The sequence below is a fragment of the Phyllostomus discolor genome, chromosome 1 (genome assembly GCF_004126475.2).
Source record: "Phyllostomus discolor isolate MPI-MPIP mPhyDis1 chromosome 1, mPhyDis1.pri.v3, whole genome shotgun sequence".
NCBI classification, from domain to species: Eukaryota; Metazoa; Chordata; class Mammalia; order Chiroptera; family Phyllostomidae; genus Phyllostomus; species Phyllostomus discolor.
This window is the reverse complement of record NC_040903.2, coordinates 21,715,864-21,734,586: the sequence shown is the minus strand read 5'-3', so window position 1 is coordinate 21,734,586 and position 18,723 is coordinate 21,715,864. Positions and strand designations below refer to the sequence as shown.

General features: G+C 38.7%; 1 protein-coding gene across 4 annotated transcripts in view; it reads left to right on the top strand.

Annotated features, from left to right (window-relative positions):
* Nucleotides 1-18,723, top strand: part of ARAP2 (ArfGAP with RhoGAP domain, ankyrin repeat and PH domain 2) — a 158,648-nt gene that overhangs the window by 116,998 nt on the left and 22,927 nt on the right. For 3 of the 4 annotated variants that reach the window (XM_036019658.1, XM_028507603.2, XM_036019655.1), the window contains exons 24-27: nucleotides 1,109-1,177; nucleotides 3,735-3,809; nucleotides 6,565-6,682; nucleotides 16,873-17,001. In XM_036019658.1, coding sequence (XP_035875551.1) covers nucleotides 1,109-1,177; nucleotides 3,735-3,809; nucleotides 6,565-6,682; nucleotides 16,873-17,001 — 391 coding nt within the window. The remainder of the gene's footprint in view (nucleotides 1-1,108; nucleotides 1,178-3,734; nucleotides 3,810-6,564; nucleotides 6,683-16,872; nucleotides 17,002-18,723) is intronic. The other variant, XM_036019666.1, reaches the window with a different exon arrangement.

The following is an 18,723-nucleotide window of genomic DNA, read 5'->3' as shown; positions in this document are numbered from 1 at the left end:
CTTTTCATTGTGTGCTGAATGGGAAAAAAAGGAAAATTCTGAAATACGATTCTGTGTTTTTTTACTAAGTCATCTGTGTTCTAATTGAGTTTACAATTTGCTATTTTTATGCAGTTAATATTTTCATGTTTCATCAAAAAACTGTTAGAATAAGGATGGCTTCTTAGTTCAAAGAAGTAAAACTAGAGGAAATAAGGCCAGGGTTTGAAAATGGAGGAGATGCAGGGGTACAGGTCAGTGGTCCAGCTCCACCATCCTCTCTGGCATTTCAGTTTTGTTATGTAACGTTTTTCAGCATTCCCTTCAGTGGTGTTTTACCAGATGACTTGTTTCCCAGTGCTGTAGACACACTGGGTGGAATCAAATGAGTTCATGTTACAAGGTTACTATTTGTCAAGTTCTTACATTTTTATAATAGCTGATCACAAGATTCCCTAGCACAGGGAAGGAACTGTATTTGTAAAATAAAATAACCATGGTTTGTATCTTAGTTGATGTAGGAATGGACACCAGAGTTGTTGGATTCTCTTTGCTCTGTGGTCTCCTTTTTATCTCTTTCTGTATGTGTTCACTGTTTTTGATCAACAGCAGCTTCTACGCAATACTTCTAATGCTGAGAAATGAAAGAAGTAGGAAAAAATAATGTGTGGCTTTGCATGCTCTCTTTATTTTTTATATTTGTACTGTTTCATTAATAAAAAAAGAAAAGATTATCTTCATAGTTTTGTTAAATCAAACTTTAAAAGGAAACTTCATGAGCACTTAATAAATATTTCAGTTTTAGAAAAGAGTCTTGTGTCTCAACCTAGCCAGTCTCTACAAGCCGGTCATCTGCCCCTTTGCTTACTAAGCTGCCTTGGCAGAGGGGCTTCTGTGGCTGGAAGCTGTGGCCTGAAGTGCTGCCGTCATTAAGTGTTCTGACCTTCATGAAGCTGTGTTTCGTTGGCTTTAGCTCTGCCCCAGCTGTGTGGGACTACACTGGTTAAGATGGCCATTTTCTCATTTATTGTTACTTATTGGTCTTTAAAGTCCCGAGGAAACTTATGTGAGGATGAGTACCATCACTCCATGTATTTTATTAGAATGTCCCAAATTATATTTTAAACAGGTTAAAGAAGACCAAGTCAAACAAATGGACATAGAAAATAGCTTTATTACCAAGTGGAAAGACACTCAAGTGAGTAGTAATAGTTAGATCTTTGAAGAATTTTAAATTTTTTCAAAAAAACCCACAAAACACACAATAAAACTTCCATCGTAAGTAAAGCCATTTGTTGTGTTTATTTTTAAGTCTCTGTTTGAAGCGTAACAAAATTAATGGGCAGAGGGACCCGACATAAAATCATTGTATACTCCTGCAGCATGATGCATATATGCAAAATGCTGAAGTTCATTCATGTAAATTTTTCAAAATATAGAATGAAAATCAGTGTTAATCTTATCAAAACATTCTTTATAAAATCAGTTTTTATTTATAAAAGCACTATTGAAAATGCCAGTGGATTTCACAGGAAGCTTTTAAAGCCAAAAGTTCTGGAGCAAATTGAAAATTCAGGCTCCCCAGTGATTCCGTCCATTAAGATTTTGAGTGTATAAATTACTTCTTATGTGCTTTTGCTTTGCCTGGTCTTGGAGGATTGCATTAGTAATAATGTTTCTATGTGGTCTTTGTAACATATGCTAATTTATGTCTTAAGTTGACTTTTCTAGAGCTTCTCTTGCCTTCTTCAGTAGTATTGGATCTGTGCCTTCAGGTTGTACTATACAGCTGAATATGTCTCCATGCTTGATGACTATTCATTAGACTTGCTTAAAATTGATCTTAAATCTTCTTCTGGTAACTGGGAATTGTAGTGTATTCAGGGTTCCAGTGTAAGGAATAGAAGTGGATCAAATGTATTCTGTTTATTAGATGCACTCAGAATGAGGCAAATGCTTCCTTATTAGTCAAACCCTAAACTCGCCTCATTCCTGAAAGATCCACTCCTCCTTAGAGAAGCCATCCAGCTATTGTTCTGAAGGAAGGAGACGAGGAAAGGCTTCTAATCTAGAGCCTTGATCCCCGAGTACCAGTCCTGGGAAACTAGTTTCCTGAAGAAGCCTTTCCTTCATTTTGACCCAAAGTCAGTAGTGCAGCCTCCAGGGGAGCTAGCTGTACGACCAAAAAGAAATCTGGCCCATTATCAGTTAGTTCTCTCGGATTCTTGCTTTTGGGGGGAGAGTTTCATTCATGAAAGAAGAGATAGTGTGAGCCCAGCAGATAATTGTTGGCGGCACCATCTATTCTGTTTTACATAAATCATGAGGACCATTCTGCATTTTTATCTTTTATATTCATACTACAATAAATAAATGAGTCTTGAATACTTTCTAATGAAGGATAAGTAAACATAAGGAAAGAATTATCCATAAAATAGAATAATTGGAAAGGGAAGTAGACGTGTTGAGAAAAATCTGTCCTTTCGCTTGAGAGTTTCTCCGTCCCTCCTGCTGTCCTCTGGAGTCCTCCGACAGTCCCTCCCACCCCGCTCTGAACTGCTCAGCTGCGCTTGTTTCCGGCTTCCCTCTGTATGTGCGTGATGTTTGCTTGTTTAATTTTTAAAGATGTATCCTTCCTGGAGAATTGTTTATGCAAACACACTGGAAAGTAAAAACGTCAACTGTAGTTTTTCTTCCCTAGTATTTTCATATAGCATCGAAAGTGAGAGAGGAAAATTGGAAACACGTTTTTCCAAGCTTTTCTTAGAGGACAACGGTGGAATAATTAAGAACTCCTCTTCAAAGTACATTTTTAATGTTTTCTCCATGATTTGAGTCATTAGGCTTTGCTCTGAGGCAAATTTAACTTCAGAATGATTCTTTCCCTATTAAAAATTGGATGATGGATGCTATTTCTAAGTGGTTACTCAACTTCAGGGAATTTCGAGAAAAAGCTACTCAAAATATTTTTCATAGATTCATTTAGTTCTTTGTTAATGTTCTCCACATTATATTGTCAACCTCTACATAACATTATCTTATGCTTTTTATTTTCTGGCTTGTATCTTCTTCACTTAGTATGTCTTCTCAGGTATAATAGTGACCTAAAATAGCACTAATGCTTGGCTAAAGATAATCAAAAACTTATCTTTATTATCTGCCTTATTTTATCACTTCACCTTCACTTTGTCTTGCTAAGTATTCTTTCTCTGTAGTACAACTCTGACCTAATTTATCCTCAGATTCAATTTTTAGACACATTTTCTCTGAAGATTTGGCAGGACCTATTTTCCCTTTTAATTGTTGGTATCAAGCCTACGCTATAGCTTACAGAAGAACTATACATGGAATTCTTCTCTATATTACATGTATTACATATAAAGAAGAATTAATCAGTTGCATTCCTTATTTTGTGTAAGAACATCTGTTGCTATAGCATGCATACTTTTCTCTAGCCAGATTCATTATGTCTGTAAGAGTATAAGGGTATTTGAGGACTCTAAACTCTTTAGTAAGAGACTAAAAAGCCTCACTGTGACGGGTATTGCTGAATGTAACATGTGTGTAGATTCCTTGCCCTTAATCCCCCATGTCTGGTAACTGGGTGTCATCCGACTGGTAATGGGGAGATTGGCTGATTTCATTATTATAAAATATTTAGAACTCGGACTAGGACTTTCTCCCTGTCCTAAGTGTCATATGTGTGTTCTTGCAACATGCTTATATTTGCTGCCTTTGCATCTGCCCTTTTCCAGGTTTCCCAGGCTGGAGATTTGTTAATTGAAGTGTATGTAGAAAGGAAGGAACCGGACTGCAGTAATATAATCAGGGTGAGTCCTAACGATGGCTGTAAAGAGCACCCTTGCGAATTGCAAGTGTTAGCATTAATTTACATGTTTTGAGTTTTTCATCATTTCTTATAGCTTATTTTACATGTCCAGTTCAACCCATGAAGACAGGAGTGACTTTTCAAACAAATATCCTCTGGGGATTCCATGTTTTTAGTCATTTGGAAAGAGCACATCTCATGTGCTTTTAGGTTAAGGTTAGGATTTTCTATCTATAGGTTCTAGAAAACAACCTCAGCTTATATTTGGTCATTCCATTCTTAGGTTCTCATTTTTAGGCCAGTTATTTACTCTGAGCCTGTATCTTCTCACCTGTAAAGTGAGGGAAAATGATAGTTTTTACATCATAGCATTGATATGAGCACTCAGGAAGAGAATGCATGTAAAACACTTAGCAAGTGGCTCAGCACATAAGTGTGTAATAACTGTTGTCATTAATATTATGGTTATCATCAATCTGCCACCCTTGGGTCATAGACTTGAGCTTCCAGTCTACCAATGTACTTGACTATTCGATAACTTTTCTTTCCTAAGACTATTAATAATTTTTGTGAATTAAAAGAATCTGTGTCATGCTACCACATTCGGTACTTAGTCTGCCTTAGAGAGAGTGACATGGCATCTCAAATTCCCGCTGAGTAGGACTGTGGCCTCTGTGCGAGGACTAGGCATTCTGCCATGTTGCAGGAGAAAGTCATCTTTAGCATCTTACCATTTTTAAAGTTCAAGATTAAACAGTCTTAACATTATGTATTTCTGTATTTTAGTTTTGCTAAACCTGTATTGTAATTGTTAGTTTATGTATTTTTAATAATTACGTATTCTGACTACGTAGCACTGATTACCTTACTTAGAACAGGGAGCCGAACCGCGATCGTAGGCTTTGGTCTGGCAGCCCCTTGTCCACATTGTGTTTCTCCTGCTGGTCCTGTGATGGTGACCACAGGGGACTGGAGGGACGAGCACAGCTCGAATGTCAGAGTTGGTGTTCACAGCATATGACTTAACTCTGCCTACACCTAAACCGTTAGTTGCTCAGCTTGATTGTATCTCATTACTAAAGAAGCCATAACAGAAATTATTACACATGAGCAAAGTGTGTATTGTTAAGTACAGTTTTAGACAAAGGACTGTCTAGTTTTACCTTTAAAATTCTCTTTAAAAACATTGAAAAATTATACAAAAATAATACGTAAACATTTGCTCAATGCTTAAGGCTTTGCAAAAAATCTTTAGTTACATTTATCTCAGCTGCAGCTAAACCCACAGAGGCAGGTGGAGCAGGCAGTGCCCCAAGTTTGTAAGAATAGAAACTAGGAGTTGAAAAACCATTAACGCCAGAACTCAAACCTGGGTCGTCATATTCCAAACCTGATATTCATCCTACTGATTTATGTACTCTTTAGAGTAATGATTTCCAAAGTGTCCTTCGCGGCGCTCCAGGTGTCCTGAGAAAGACTGTGGGCTCTTCCTTGGACAAGGAGTGGAGTTCCGGTCTTCCTTCCTACGTCAGTCTGGGGCTCGCTCTTTGCTGACAATTGTACAGATTTGGTTTCTCCGTAATTTATTATTTTAAGAAAAGGCTATACTTAAAATATGTTAAAGGCATTCAGATGAACAGCCTCATTGAAATGAAACATCTGTTGCTGTTCCTACTGCTTAAAGTTCTGTGCTTTCCCCAAATACTGTATTTTTTTTCTTTCAAGCTTATACTTTATTGGGCTTTTCTAAATGGTAAACAGTGGGTTTCGTGTCTCATTAACGTATTCTAAAGAAAGTAGTGGATTCTACGAAGTTCAAAAGATGGACTATATAAGTATAAGGGATGAAAAATATACTGATATTATTTATATATGTGCAATATAATTAATAATGGACAAGAAGAATGGAAGTGAGCACATTTTTTCCTAAGAAATTGAAATAATAGATGCATACTTCTGCTGAAAATGTGCAGTTAGACGATTCTAATGCTTAAAAGGATCTTTTATTTGTTTAATATTATAACTAAATTCTAATTGAAGAAAGCCAACTTGCTTCTGGCTAGCATGCATTTCAAACTGGCAAGAGCAAAAACAAGAAGAAACAACCAGAAATCCCAGAAGTCCCAGAAGTCCCAGAAGAAGGCTTCTGTGCACTTCTGAAGTGGCCTGCGGCTTTTGGTGTCGCGTAGAGCTGGCCCCAGGCTAGCTCTGCAGACGCTGCCCTGTGCCCTCCAGTCCTGGCTGCAGTGTACTTTGGTGTCCCACCATCTGTCACTTGGCATGACAGGGCACACAACAGATCACTGAAACCCTGAGGCTCTTTGGCATGGCAGACAGCAGTCAGCTGTGCATAATTTAGGCATCAGCCTGAATAAACCAAGACACTTTGAACTCTTGATTATAGAGCTGATGAGAGAAAGGTTTTACTCCTGGGAAGACCATGGGATTTGCTATCGTGTGATGGTCTTTGTGTGTGTGAATAAGTGGATTCTTCCCTTCTGAGTTATCTAGATGTTCACTGAGAAAAATTTTCTTCCTAGTCTATGTTGTAATAACTTTTTGCACTCACATCGAAATATATTTTATGAAGAAGGTGCGAATAGGCTATTTTCTCTGTGTACTTAGGGAAGCTAGTTAAATATACTAAGAAGAAACTTTGGGTATCGTAAGATGATGGATGGCAAATATTACCACCCTAGCACAAGGCTACGTCAGTGTCTGACATGTATGCTGAAGAAATTTTGCTTCGTTTACAGATATCTCCAGTGATGGAGGCAGAAGAATTAACTAATGATATATTAGCAATAAAAAATATTATCCCTACAAAAGGTGAAATCTGGGCCACGTTTGAAGTCATTGAAAATGAAGAGCTAGGTAAGTGATTTTCATGCCAGGGATTCTTCAATTCCTCACAGTGTGAAGAACTAGGGTTTGTGTGATGTCATTACTACATTTTATGTCATTTGAAAGATTAGCATTATGAATTCCCTTCTGTTCGGTGCACCAGTTGATATATGTTATTGTCACTGGAGGTTGCCCGCTTATAATTTTACTCCTCAAAATAATTAGATTATTTTATTGACTATAAAAATATAGTGAAAAGCATTAGTCATCTATGTTGTCGCCTTAGGAAATAAGGCTTTTCTTTACAAGGACAAGCAAATTGATTTGTGGCAATATTCTGAATGTCACCACCACCATCCACATATTCCTGTATACTACTTATTTAACAACAACAAAAAAAGATGTTGATTTAAAAGATTATTACTTAAAAATGATTTTTTAAGCCAATTTTGTCTTTTTGCTTTTCATGTGTCCTTAGTGGAGTGGACAGGTATTCTGTCATCTCTTATCTCAGGTGTGGAAGGATAAAGAGAGCTCTTAAAACACCTTGTCTACACGAGTAGTAAAGTGCTGAATAAGCTTAACATCCCAATGACACCATTTGGTTTTAAAGACCTCTAGGGGAAAAAAAAGTAAGATGCAGAATGTCTTTGTGCTTTGGCCATCTGTCTAGCTGATACCTACTAAGGTCTTGGGACCCTTTCAAGCATAGCTGTCAAACTGCCAAAAGTAAAATCTTGCCACCTGCAAGCTCAAGGTAAAAATTAAAATTCACCGTTGAAATACGCGCATCGTGTATCATTAGGAATGTTGTAATGGTTGTTAGAACGAAATGGGATTATCAAAGACCTTGTCTCTCATCACTCCCTTCTTAATGTTTTTATGTCTTCATTTTTTGTCATGTACACTTCTTTAAAAATCTTATTTGTATTAAAACATGATTTTTTCAATATTCACTGTCAGGATTCAAGGACTCTGGTGTTTGGTGTCCTTTCACACCACGTGTCCTCCACAGCTGGGCTCAGTCTTTCTCGTTAACAGAAAGTGTTCTGGCAAGTGACCCCTGTGCCTGCCCCGCCCCCTCCCATGCCAAGTCTGATGGCTTTGCCTCAGGTGTCGCTTTACTTGTCCTTTCCATGGCATTTATTGTTAATGAATTAGTTCCCCTCTTCTTCAGACGTCTTCCCTGTTTTGTGCTGGCTAGATTCTCCTCCTGACCCTCTTAATTATTTTATTTCATTTGTCAATTCTTCTTTGTCTCTCTGTCCCCCAAGTGGTGGGTTGTGGCTGCTCCAATCTCCTTTGCCATCTTTTCGCATTTATCTTCTTTATAAAGTTCCTGCATTCTTAGTGCCTGACTCACGCACGTGCACTGGTGTTCCCCAAATGCCTCTTCCTCCGTCTGGCCCCCTCGTTTATCTCCTTTGATATCCAGATTAAGGGTTTTATTGTACTTTGTTTTACCTTTTGTTTTTATGGTGCCCATCACATGAATTTTATTCATCCCTCCAATGGGAGCTTGATGGAAGGAAGGAGGGACTCTTTTTCTACCTCTGGTATCTGGCACAGTTCTTAGTACGTAGTTGCCATGTAATTAAAATCTCTTGCACAAGCGAGGCACAACTTTGCATCGCTGTATGGTTCAGTGGTGATAGAGCTTTTTGATTTTTGTTGTTTAATTTTAAGGAAAGGAACTAGGTTATCAGCTTCATCATATTGTGAGTAAATGATGACTGTTGACCTTACTGCCAGAACTGTCTTTCTGAATCACAAATAGGATTGTATTGTTCCATCATTTAAAACCCTTTTTGTTATTTACTCATTGCCTATCTGTTCTGCAAGACCCAGCTCAAATGCCCCTTCCTCCTTGATGGTACTTAGATAAACACTGTTCCCACTGATCTTTTTCTGATCATTTGCCTATAGACCTGTAATACTGTGCACTGTCTAATTTATCGAATAGTAACATGGATATATTTGGCTCTGCCCTGGACCTCATGTTCTTCAGGACTTTCACATATCTTTCAGACTTTTCTGTCTGCCACTGCCTCTAGTGTAGTACGTCAATGTGGAATATACCCTGCATATACCTTGCTGACTGGGGTAGAACAGAAAATTCTGTTGTATCCCAGCACAATGCTGTGCATTCTGAACTTGACTGACCTGGATCATTGCTTCTTGGATACATGTATGAAATGTGCAGACACATGAAAAATGATTCCTGCTTGTAGATAGGCAACCACTGGGATCTCTCAAGGCCCCCGTTAGGCCTGAGGCAGTGGGTTGTCTCCTGCCCATTTCTGTTTCTCTTTTTTATCCATGGCAGAATGGTGAATCATGGGTTTGGGTCCAGGCATCCTCTCCCTCCCACGCTGTTCTCTCACACGGGTTGAATGAAAGCATATCCCTGTGTCCCAGCATTGGGGCTCTGTGCCTTTGGGCGTCAGTCCTCCCTCCTGAGACCAGCCAACAGAATGTATGAGGGCAGGATGAAATTCTGTGTTGTTAGTAGAGAGATCATAATATACTTGGGAACAATGTTTTTAAGTTTCCTCTGAGAAAATGACGGGATGCAGGATGCTTACCTTGAAAACGACTGACGGTAAACTGGCGTGTGGCAGTGGGCATATCACAAATGGGAGGGTTGAGTTGAGGTGGGCTTTTTATTGTTTGGCTTGGTTTGGGTTCTAATGAACACAAAGTTGTCATGTTGAAACGAAAAGACTACGAGACCTCAAGTAGTTTAGATTTCTGAATGTCTCCTGTGTAATCAAAGGAACACCTCCCGTACATCAAGAAAGAATACATTTGATGGGGTTAAGAATTCACATTTGTCCTGATTTTAATGTTTGGTCAACGGTTCAAGTAGAAATGCCAGAGAGAAGACGGCGATGATCTTCACAGCCTTCAGAGGGGCAAAGCGAGGCCCCGCCACAGAGGGGCCTGGGTTGTGCTGGCTTACTGAGGCTGGCGGCGCTGGGGCTGCACCCGACCTTCTGAAATGTTAAAGCTTTGTTGCTAGAAACACGCAGGGAAGATAAAGGGAAATATAGAAAGAAGATAAAAGTGAAGGCATTGGTAGTCACAAGATTGTGGTTGATAGAAAAATGTCAGCAGGGAATTGGTGCTTTTTCTGATGCAAATGTAAATCCTCCAAGTAGGCAAGTAACCGAAAATAAATAAATAAATGGATAAATAAATGAACCAGAAGTGCTGAATTTTTGTTTTAGGTGTCTATAAAGTTTAAAGCAATAGTTTTCTACTCTGTCCTATCCTTTGCCTTCTTTGTATAATGAATATTTTGTAATATTCCCTTTGCTCTCTTTTTTTAAAAATATTTTATTTATTTATTTCTAGAGAGAGAGGAAGGGAGGGGGAAAGAGGGTGAGAAACATCATTGTGTGGTTGCCCCTCACATGCCTCCTACTGGGGGCCTGGCCCACAACCCAGGCATGTGCCCTCACTGGAAATTGAACCCAAGACCCTTTGGTTCGCAGGCTGGCGCTCAGTCCACTGAGCCACACCAGTCAGGGCCCCTTTCTTTGCTGCCTTGAGACAATTTATTATACTCATTTTTAAAACATAAATATAACACCTTCATTATAACATAGAGTGAGTAAAAGGAAGATATGTAATATAACACATAGTAGTGGCACACTCCTCTATGGCCAGAGATGATGAAAATAGATTCTCACAGCTGAGTGGAATCACCATGGGTGTGACATTTACAAATGCAGACAGATAGAAGACATCCGATGTGACTCCTCCGTCCCTGGAAGCATTGCCGTTATTGGTGACATGGTGTCTTAGTCCATTTGGGCTGCTGTCACAGAATTCCATAACCTGGGTGGCTTATAAACAACAGAAATTTTTTTCTCTCAGTGCTGGAGGCTGGGAAGTCCAAGATCAAGGTGCTGACAGATTCAGTGTCTGGTGAGAGAGCCAGCTGCCAGTTGATGGAGGGCTCTCTTTCATCTCTCTTCTCACCTGGGGGAAGGGAGCCCTGTGGGTCTCTTTCATAAGGGTGCTAACCCCGTTGGTGAGGGCTCTGCCTTCCAGAGGTGCTTCCCCCTCATGTCATCATACTGGGGACTAGGTTCCAACCTAGGAATTTGTGGGGTACAAACATTCAGACCCCAGAAAATGGTGAACAGTTCTTAGAAAGTTCTGACCAACCATGATCTGTTTTGGCTTTTATAAGTTGTCAGATTTGTGGAAGAAATGCATCATATTAAAACCTTACGAAGTATTTTGAGGCTTTATATGTACAAAACTGAGTTAGATTCTAGGCTCAGTAAATTTTAAAGTATATTTGCCCTCTATATGAATGTTTAGTGGGGCATCCGAAATTTTCACTGGAAAGAGAAGTCTTTCTTTGTCTCATCCTTTGAAAGATGCCTGGCATCTTTGACCCACTGCTCTCAATTGTTAAGACAAGCTGAAACCTACCCTAGGAGAGGCTATTACCCTCATTAAGAGCTCATCTTCTAAAGTAAGCTGTTGTTTTAATTCCTCACCTTAAAACTGAGCCTGCCCTGTGCCACTACAGCCCTATGTCCTGTAGGTCCTGGACATGCTGAAAGGTAGTAACTACTCGAGGGGCCTCCTTTCAGTGAGCTTTTTCATGGAGAAGTTCAAGTTTGTGAAACACTTTCTATGCAGCAATATCGTAATGAAATGTTTTCTTGATTCTTCCTCATAGCTACGCTGTTAGGGGAGATCTGTTCCTTTTCCATTAGGACTCTTCCCAGCGCTTCTCTTGATTGACACAGAGAGTGCCGGCTCCCTCTAATTACAGGGACAGGACGGAGAAGGACGCGCCCAGCTCTAAGCTTGGCACCGAGGATTTAATTATGGGGCAAGTCGCAGTTGTCTCAGGAAATCCTGTGTTATTACCGCCAGAAATTTAATGACAATACCTATAATTTCCAGTGAAAAATGGATAGTTCTCTTTTTAACACGGGAGGCCAGGGTTTTTCCGGCGCACACTATTTTAAACTATTAATAATGTGATTTACCTGGCTAAACCACCACCCCCATAACCTGTTCTTCTCAAATAACTACACTGACTGCTGGGCCGTTTTTGTGCTATAGATAGTACACAAACGAGTGATTTATTTTTCATAAGGCCCTAATGCCAAATGGCTTACCTACCACGTAATCTATGATGACAGGTGGTTGTAAATGTAACTATAAATAAAAAAATATATTTGTAGGAACTTATATTCCAGCAGCGTTTGATAACTCAATTTCTTCTGCCTGTTATTTCTTTCTTATGGTGGATGTTAATGCCCTTTTTTATAATTATAGCATTTGACAGTATAATAAACATTTATCTTTTCATCCCATTTTTCAGGTCTGTTTTTATGCAGGAACATGAATCCTCAGGCTTTTTGTTCTCCTAAAGCATTTTGTACTAGGAGGCTGATGTGAAAAACACACTTGACTCATTTTTTGCCAATCTGCATTTGCCTCTGTATCTGCTGTGATACATTTCAGTGTAAGTGAGCACACTGAGAGAGATCACTTGTAGTACTGGCTTGTACACGTGGCCCTCTTTACTGCGAACAGTCGAATATTTGGAATTCTCATTACCAGTTTAATCTTGTAATAAAGAAGGGTAAGCCTTTTCAATCCAGATACTGTTTTCCAGTGAAGAATATCATTCTTACCTCCAAGCCAATGGCAGCATCATCAGTTGCCTTAAGTGCAGGATGTTGGAGCCATCTTGCTAGTACTTCCTACCACCTGCTCACCAAGGAGAAGAAAAGGGGAGTAGGGGAGGTGTGAACTGACATTGTTTTTCACTTGGCTTATGTCACCTTGTTCAGTCCTCACAAAAAAAACTTTGTGATGTGACATTTTTTTCCTGAGAATTACATGTGAGAAAATGATCGTGTGTGGGCCTACACACTTACCTGAATGAAACTGAGTGTCACAAAGATGGGGGCTGTGCAGTCGGATAGATCTGAGGTTCAAACCTCTGCTTTTCCCTTGAACCAGCTGTGTCACTTTGGGCAGGTGGCTAAGTGTCCCCAACCCTTGGGTTCCCTGACATGTAAAGTATGAATAACAGTAATATTTAATGAAGAGTGTTGTGAGAATTAAAAGCAATAACTGATGCAAAGTATCCCATATACATAATGTTTGACACATAGTTGTTATTCCAGAAACTGTTAATAGGATCAGTAGTATCCCCGAGTTTGCAAGCAGTAGAAAGAATTATATAACATGAAATGTAAAGGTAGTGCTGATTCTATAATTAATTTCTTTATGATATTATTCAGTGTATTTTCAATGCTGTACATTACATCCCCATGACTTTATAACTAAACGTTTGTACCTCTCAATCCCCTTTACCTTTTTTGCCCTTTCCCACACTTCCCCTCCCTCCCTCAACCCCCGTTGAGGGAGGGAGGGGAAACTATCCGTTTTTTCTCTGTATCTGTGAGTCTGTTTCTGTTTTGTTTGTTTTAGATTCCACACATAAGTTCAAATCATACAACATTGTTTTACTCTTTCTGACTGACTTCACTTGCATAATGCCCTCTAGGTCCTTCCGTGTTTCCATAAATGGCAAGATTTCATTCTTTTTTATGGCTGACAAATATTCCATTGTATATACGACATCTTCTTTATTTTTTCATGAACTGATGGACACATAGGCTGATTCCATACCTTGGCTGTTGTCTACAGTGCTGCAGTGGACATGGGGGTGCATAGGTCTCTCTCAGAGCTAGTGTTCTCATTTTCTTCAGATAAATACCCCAAAGTGGAGTTGCTGGGCCATGCAGAAGTTCTATACTGATTTCCATAGTGGCTGCATCAACTTATATGCCTTCCAGCAGTGTGCAGAGTTCCCTTTTCTTTATGTCCTTACTAATACTTGTTATTTATTGTTTTTTCTATAATAGCCGTTATGACAGGTGTGGAGTGATATCTTATTGTGGTTTTGATTTGCATTTTCCTGATGATTAGTAATGTTGAGCATCTTTTCCTGCATCTTTTGGCCATCCATATGTCTTTTTAGGAAAAATGTCTGTTCAGGTACTCTGCACATTAAAAAAATGGTTTTTTGATGTTGAGTTTTATGAGCACTTTATATATTTTGGATAGCAACCCTTTATTAGATATATGGTTTGCAAATGTCTTCTTCCTTTCAGCAAGTTGCCTTTTCATTTTGTTGATAGTTTCCTTTGCTGTGCAAAAACATTTTAGTTTGATATAGTCCCATTTGTTTATTTTTGCTTTTATTGCCCTTTTCCTAGGAGACATATATAAAAAAAATATTTCTAAGACTGATCTCAAAGACTTGTGACCAATGTTGTCTTTTAGGTTAGGAGTTTTATGGTTTCAGGTCTTACATGTAAGTCTTTAATCCATTTTGAGTTTATTTTTGTATATGGTGTAAGAACGTGGTCCAGCTCAATTTTATTTTTTGCATTTACCTGTCCTGTTTTCCCAACACTATTTATTGAAGTGACTGTCTTTTGCCTGTTGCATGTTCCTGCATCCATTGTCTCAGGTTAATTGACCATATAAGCGTGGATTAATTCCTGGGCTTCCTATTCTGTCCTGTTGATCTTTGTGTCTGTTTGTGTTCTAGTGCCATGCTGTTTGACTATTATAGTTTTGTAATATAGATTGAAATCCAGGAGCATGAGACCTCCAATCTTTTCTCAAGATTGCTTTGGTTATTTGGGGTCTTTTGTACTTCTGTATATATTTGAAGATTCTTTTTCTTTTTTTTAATTTAATTGTTACTGTATTTTTTTCCCATTGCCATTTAGTCCCCTTAGGTCCCCTCCCCACAGCAGTCACCACACTGTTGTCCATGTCCATAGTCCTTTCTCCTTTTTGCTCAGTCCCTCCACTCCCTAACCTCTCCCCCCGCCCCCCTGCCACTAGCTATCATCTGCTCTGCATCAGTGAGTCTGCCCCATTGGTCTACATTCAGTGAAACATGCCATTGGTATTTTGATCGGAATTCCACTGACTCCCTGGATTGCTTTGGGTAGCATGGACATTTTCATGACACTAAGTCTTTCAGTTCATGAACACTGTATATCGTTCCATTTATTTGGGTCTTCTTTAGTTTCTGTCTTCAGTGTCTTACTGGTTAAATTTATTACCTGATATTTTACTTTTTTTGATGGAGTTGCAAATGGCATTTTTTAAATTTCTCTTTCTGATAATTAGTTGTATATAGAAACACCATAAATTTCTGTGTATTAATTTTGTATCCTCCAACTTTGCTGAATTTATTTATTCTAATGGGCTTTTTTAGTGGAGTCTTTAAGGTTTTGCATATAAAGTATCATATCATCTGGACATAGTGAATTTTACTTCTTTCTTTCTAATTTGGATGTCTTTTTTTAGTGTGATTACTGTGGCTGGGACTTCAGATTAAAATTAGTTCTATTTTTAAAAACTTTTAACTTGAATCACAACCTCGATTAATAGAAGACAACCGATTTATGGGTTAGTCAATAAATGAATTACAGCTTTGGCAAATTATGGGCAGTTACGAGCTCTGCCAAACTCGTTACAAAATTACTTGAAGAAAACAAGGCTTGTATAGCACAAAAGATTTTTCTCTAGTTTTCAAAGAATTATATTTTGTGTGCTGACCCACTGTGTATATTTTCTGTGAATTGTAGACCACCGTAGAAACTCATAAGGAACTTCATCACTTGAGCATTTATGGAACATCTGTTATATATGGACTCAGTACTCTGCTGTGTGCAGGGGCATGGGTGTAAATGCAAGGGAGATACATCTTCAAGATGTATGCCCTAGCTGCTCTTATTCTTTCATTTATTCACTTATTTAGAGTTGCCATCACCATTGATTTGCTCCAATAAACACGAAGTGCAGAACTGCATTACATTGTACTGATTAGTAAGCAAAAATCTGGTTATTTACATTGGAAGCAGAACATTTGTTTTCTTTTGTGGACTGGGATTGTGGGTACGTTCTGGAATGCGTGGTCATAGCAGGGGAGGCTAGTGTTAAGAAAGATATGATATATTTGGTTGTCTTTATTTGTGACTTTATTACCAATTAAAATATGGTTTGTGTGTGATTGTGATATTACCGACATACTCTTTCTTGTTTGTTGTGAGCATTCCTACTGTAACCAAAAATGAAGAGCTCACACGCCGTGCGCTTTCCACTTCAAAGGGTTTGGAAGAGGTGGGCAGATGCATGTTGGGTGATGCCATGGGGAGACTGCACCACCGTCTTCCTGTGGCAGCTTCTGTACTTGCCGTTCGGATATGCTGCCTTTAGTGTGCTATGGAAAGGGTCACATTTCCTTTTTCCCAGTATATGCTTCTGTTGTAACGTTTTATTAAATGATTGACATATTTTGGGTAGCAAAAAACTTTCCTAGGAGGCTTTGATTGTAATTGTAAAGTCTGTTTTTAGTTAACGCTGTGCTAAGAGCTTCTGATGCATTTAAAAATATGATTGTTTAAAACAAAATGCATACAGAGTATTTATCAAGGAAAAATCTTTAAGATTTCATTAACTTATTGTTTTTGTTTTATTATATCAACAGTTAATATATAAGATTGCCATATAATGTTTCCAGTTGATGTTTTTACTGATAGTTAATGTATGTTCAGTTCATCTATGTGTATTATTATTTTCATATGTTCTCTGTAAATTTGTATTTTATGACTTCATATTAATTGACTATGAGAATATCAGCTATAAGTTGTTTACTACATTGATTAGAAATTAAATAAGGAAATCTCTAGGGTTAATTTGTATTAGTTGTTACTGCACAAAAGGAATTTTGCTAGTCCTTTTATAATTATTTACTTCCATATGGAAATAGGCAGATTTTTGCAAGCAAACCAGAATGTTAGCTAAATTCAAAAGAAGATAGTATAAGATACTGATTTGTTTTGCAGATAGGTATCATTATTTCTGAAATTTTATCTAAAGGATACCATCTGTGAATTTTTCAAAGTAGTTGAGCAAAAACCAAATGCTCTTGCACAGATTAATTTGTATCGTAAATTGTATTATATACTTAATGATGTTCTAGGTGTTAGGGTCTCTTTCAGGTAGTCTCAGTGCTGTTACTGTGTGACATGTGCTGTGGTTACACTTATTGTTGCATACAAATCGTTTTAAGTGAATTTTAAAAATTTGATAATTACATCAGAAGCTACCTTAATATATTCGACTGGTTGTGTTTGTTTTCGCAGAGCGCCCTCTTCACTACACAGAGAACGTGCTGGAGCAGGTGCTTCGCTGGAGTGCCTTAGCTGACCCCGGCTCCGCTTATCTTGTGGTGAAGCGATTCTTAACCACTGACACAGTCAAACACTATAATGGTAGGTGCTGCCAGTGCACATTGCAACTATGATGGAAAGCTCACGTGGTTCAAGGATAATTATTATGGCACGTGTGTTATCTGCAAATGTTAAGAAACAGAGATGAGTAGCTGACCAGTACGGTCCCGCAGAAAGAGGAATGCGCACGTGCACAGGAGGAGCCAGCGCCCGGGCCGGGTTTCCTGGAGCCCAGCACGGGGGCAAGAGTTGGCTGATCTGATGGTCCCACGTTAGAGTTTTGGAAGGAATGGTTGATGTTTTTAAGGGCTTTTTGCCATGCCTACATGTTTCTCTAATTTTTAGATAGCTGGTGAACCTTCTTCCTACGTTACCAAAGTTCTCTGGGTATTCAAGAAGTGTAAGTAGTACAAGCTCTGAGACTGATTGCTTGCAATAATGCTCATTTTTAAAAATATTTGATTTGTTTATTTTTAGACAGAGGGGAAGGGAGGGAGAAAGAGAGGGAGAAAATCATCAGTGTGTGGTTGCCTCTCATGCGACCCCTACTGAGGACCTGGCCTGCAACCCAGGCATGTGCCCTGACTGGGAATTGAACCAGTGACCCCCTGGTCCACAGGCCAACATTCAGTTCACTGAGCTATACCAGCCAGGGCAATTCTCATTTTTGTGGATATTGGAAAAGAAGGATAAAATAAAAACATTTCCAGTAAGGATACTTGCCACCCAGCTTGGAAAAGACATGTATACCACATCAGCTTAAATGAGAAATCAGCTAGCACAAGGGACCATATAAGACAGTCTCTGAACTTGTATGAGACATCAGAAAACTTTTATTTTGAAACTTTGACTCTTCTGTTGTGCTGCCATTAATTGTCAGGTTAGAAAAAGATTTTCTGCCAGCTCTGTATATAAAACAACTTCAAAAGCAAAGGATTCAGGTTTTATAAGATGGATTTTACCACAACTTTAATAATTAATAATAATGGTAGCCATTATTATTTATTAATCATATATTAACTGAATCTATTATTATATTATATATTATATAACATTGTGATAACATATTAATCATTCACTGAGCTCTGTGCATACCAAATTTTGTTTAAACTTTTTGAAATATCCTTGTGAGTTATATTGTCATTTGAATTTTACAAATTGGGAGAAGCTCAGAGAAATGAAATAACTTGCCCCACCCAGGTCATAGCTAATAAATATAGGATTTGAGAAGATATTTGTCTTCTAATTATGAAAAAAAAAAAGGTTAAGGATGTTAATACAGCTCATAAAAGCTGTAAACCTACTACTTAGTATGATTGCAGGCTCTCTAGCCAACATCCATAGGGCAGTAAGTTCTAAATGGTACCACAACTAATCTGATAAATTTCTGGCTTCGTGATGCTGTCTCAGCTGCTGTAAGTGCGGTAGACTGGGAGGCATGTAAACCACAGAAGTTTGTTTCTCACGGTGTGGAGATTGGGAGTCAGAGGTCAGGGTGCCAGCAAGGTTGGGCTCTGATGAGAGACGAGTCCAGGTTGCAGACTTCTCAGTTTGTGTCGTCACTTAGCGGAGACAGCAGACCAGCTCTCTGAGACTCTTATAAAGCACTCCTCCCACTCAGGGGAGCTCCCCCTTCCTCTGGCTGTCCCATTGGGAGATGCTGGGGAACACCAGCATTCAGTCCTTAACACTGTTCATTGCCTCTTACATGTCACATGAAAATATTTTCACAACGTGCTAGCAGTGTAACAACCTCTGTCATTC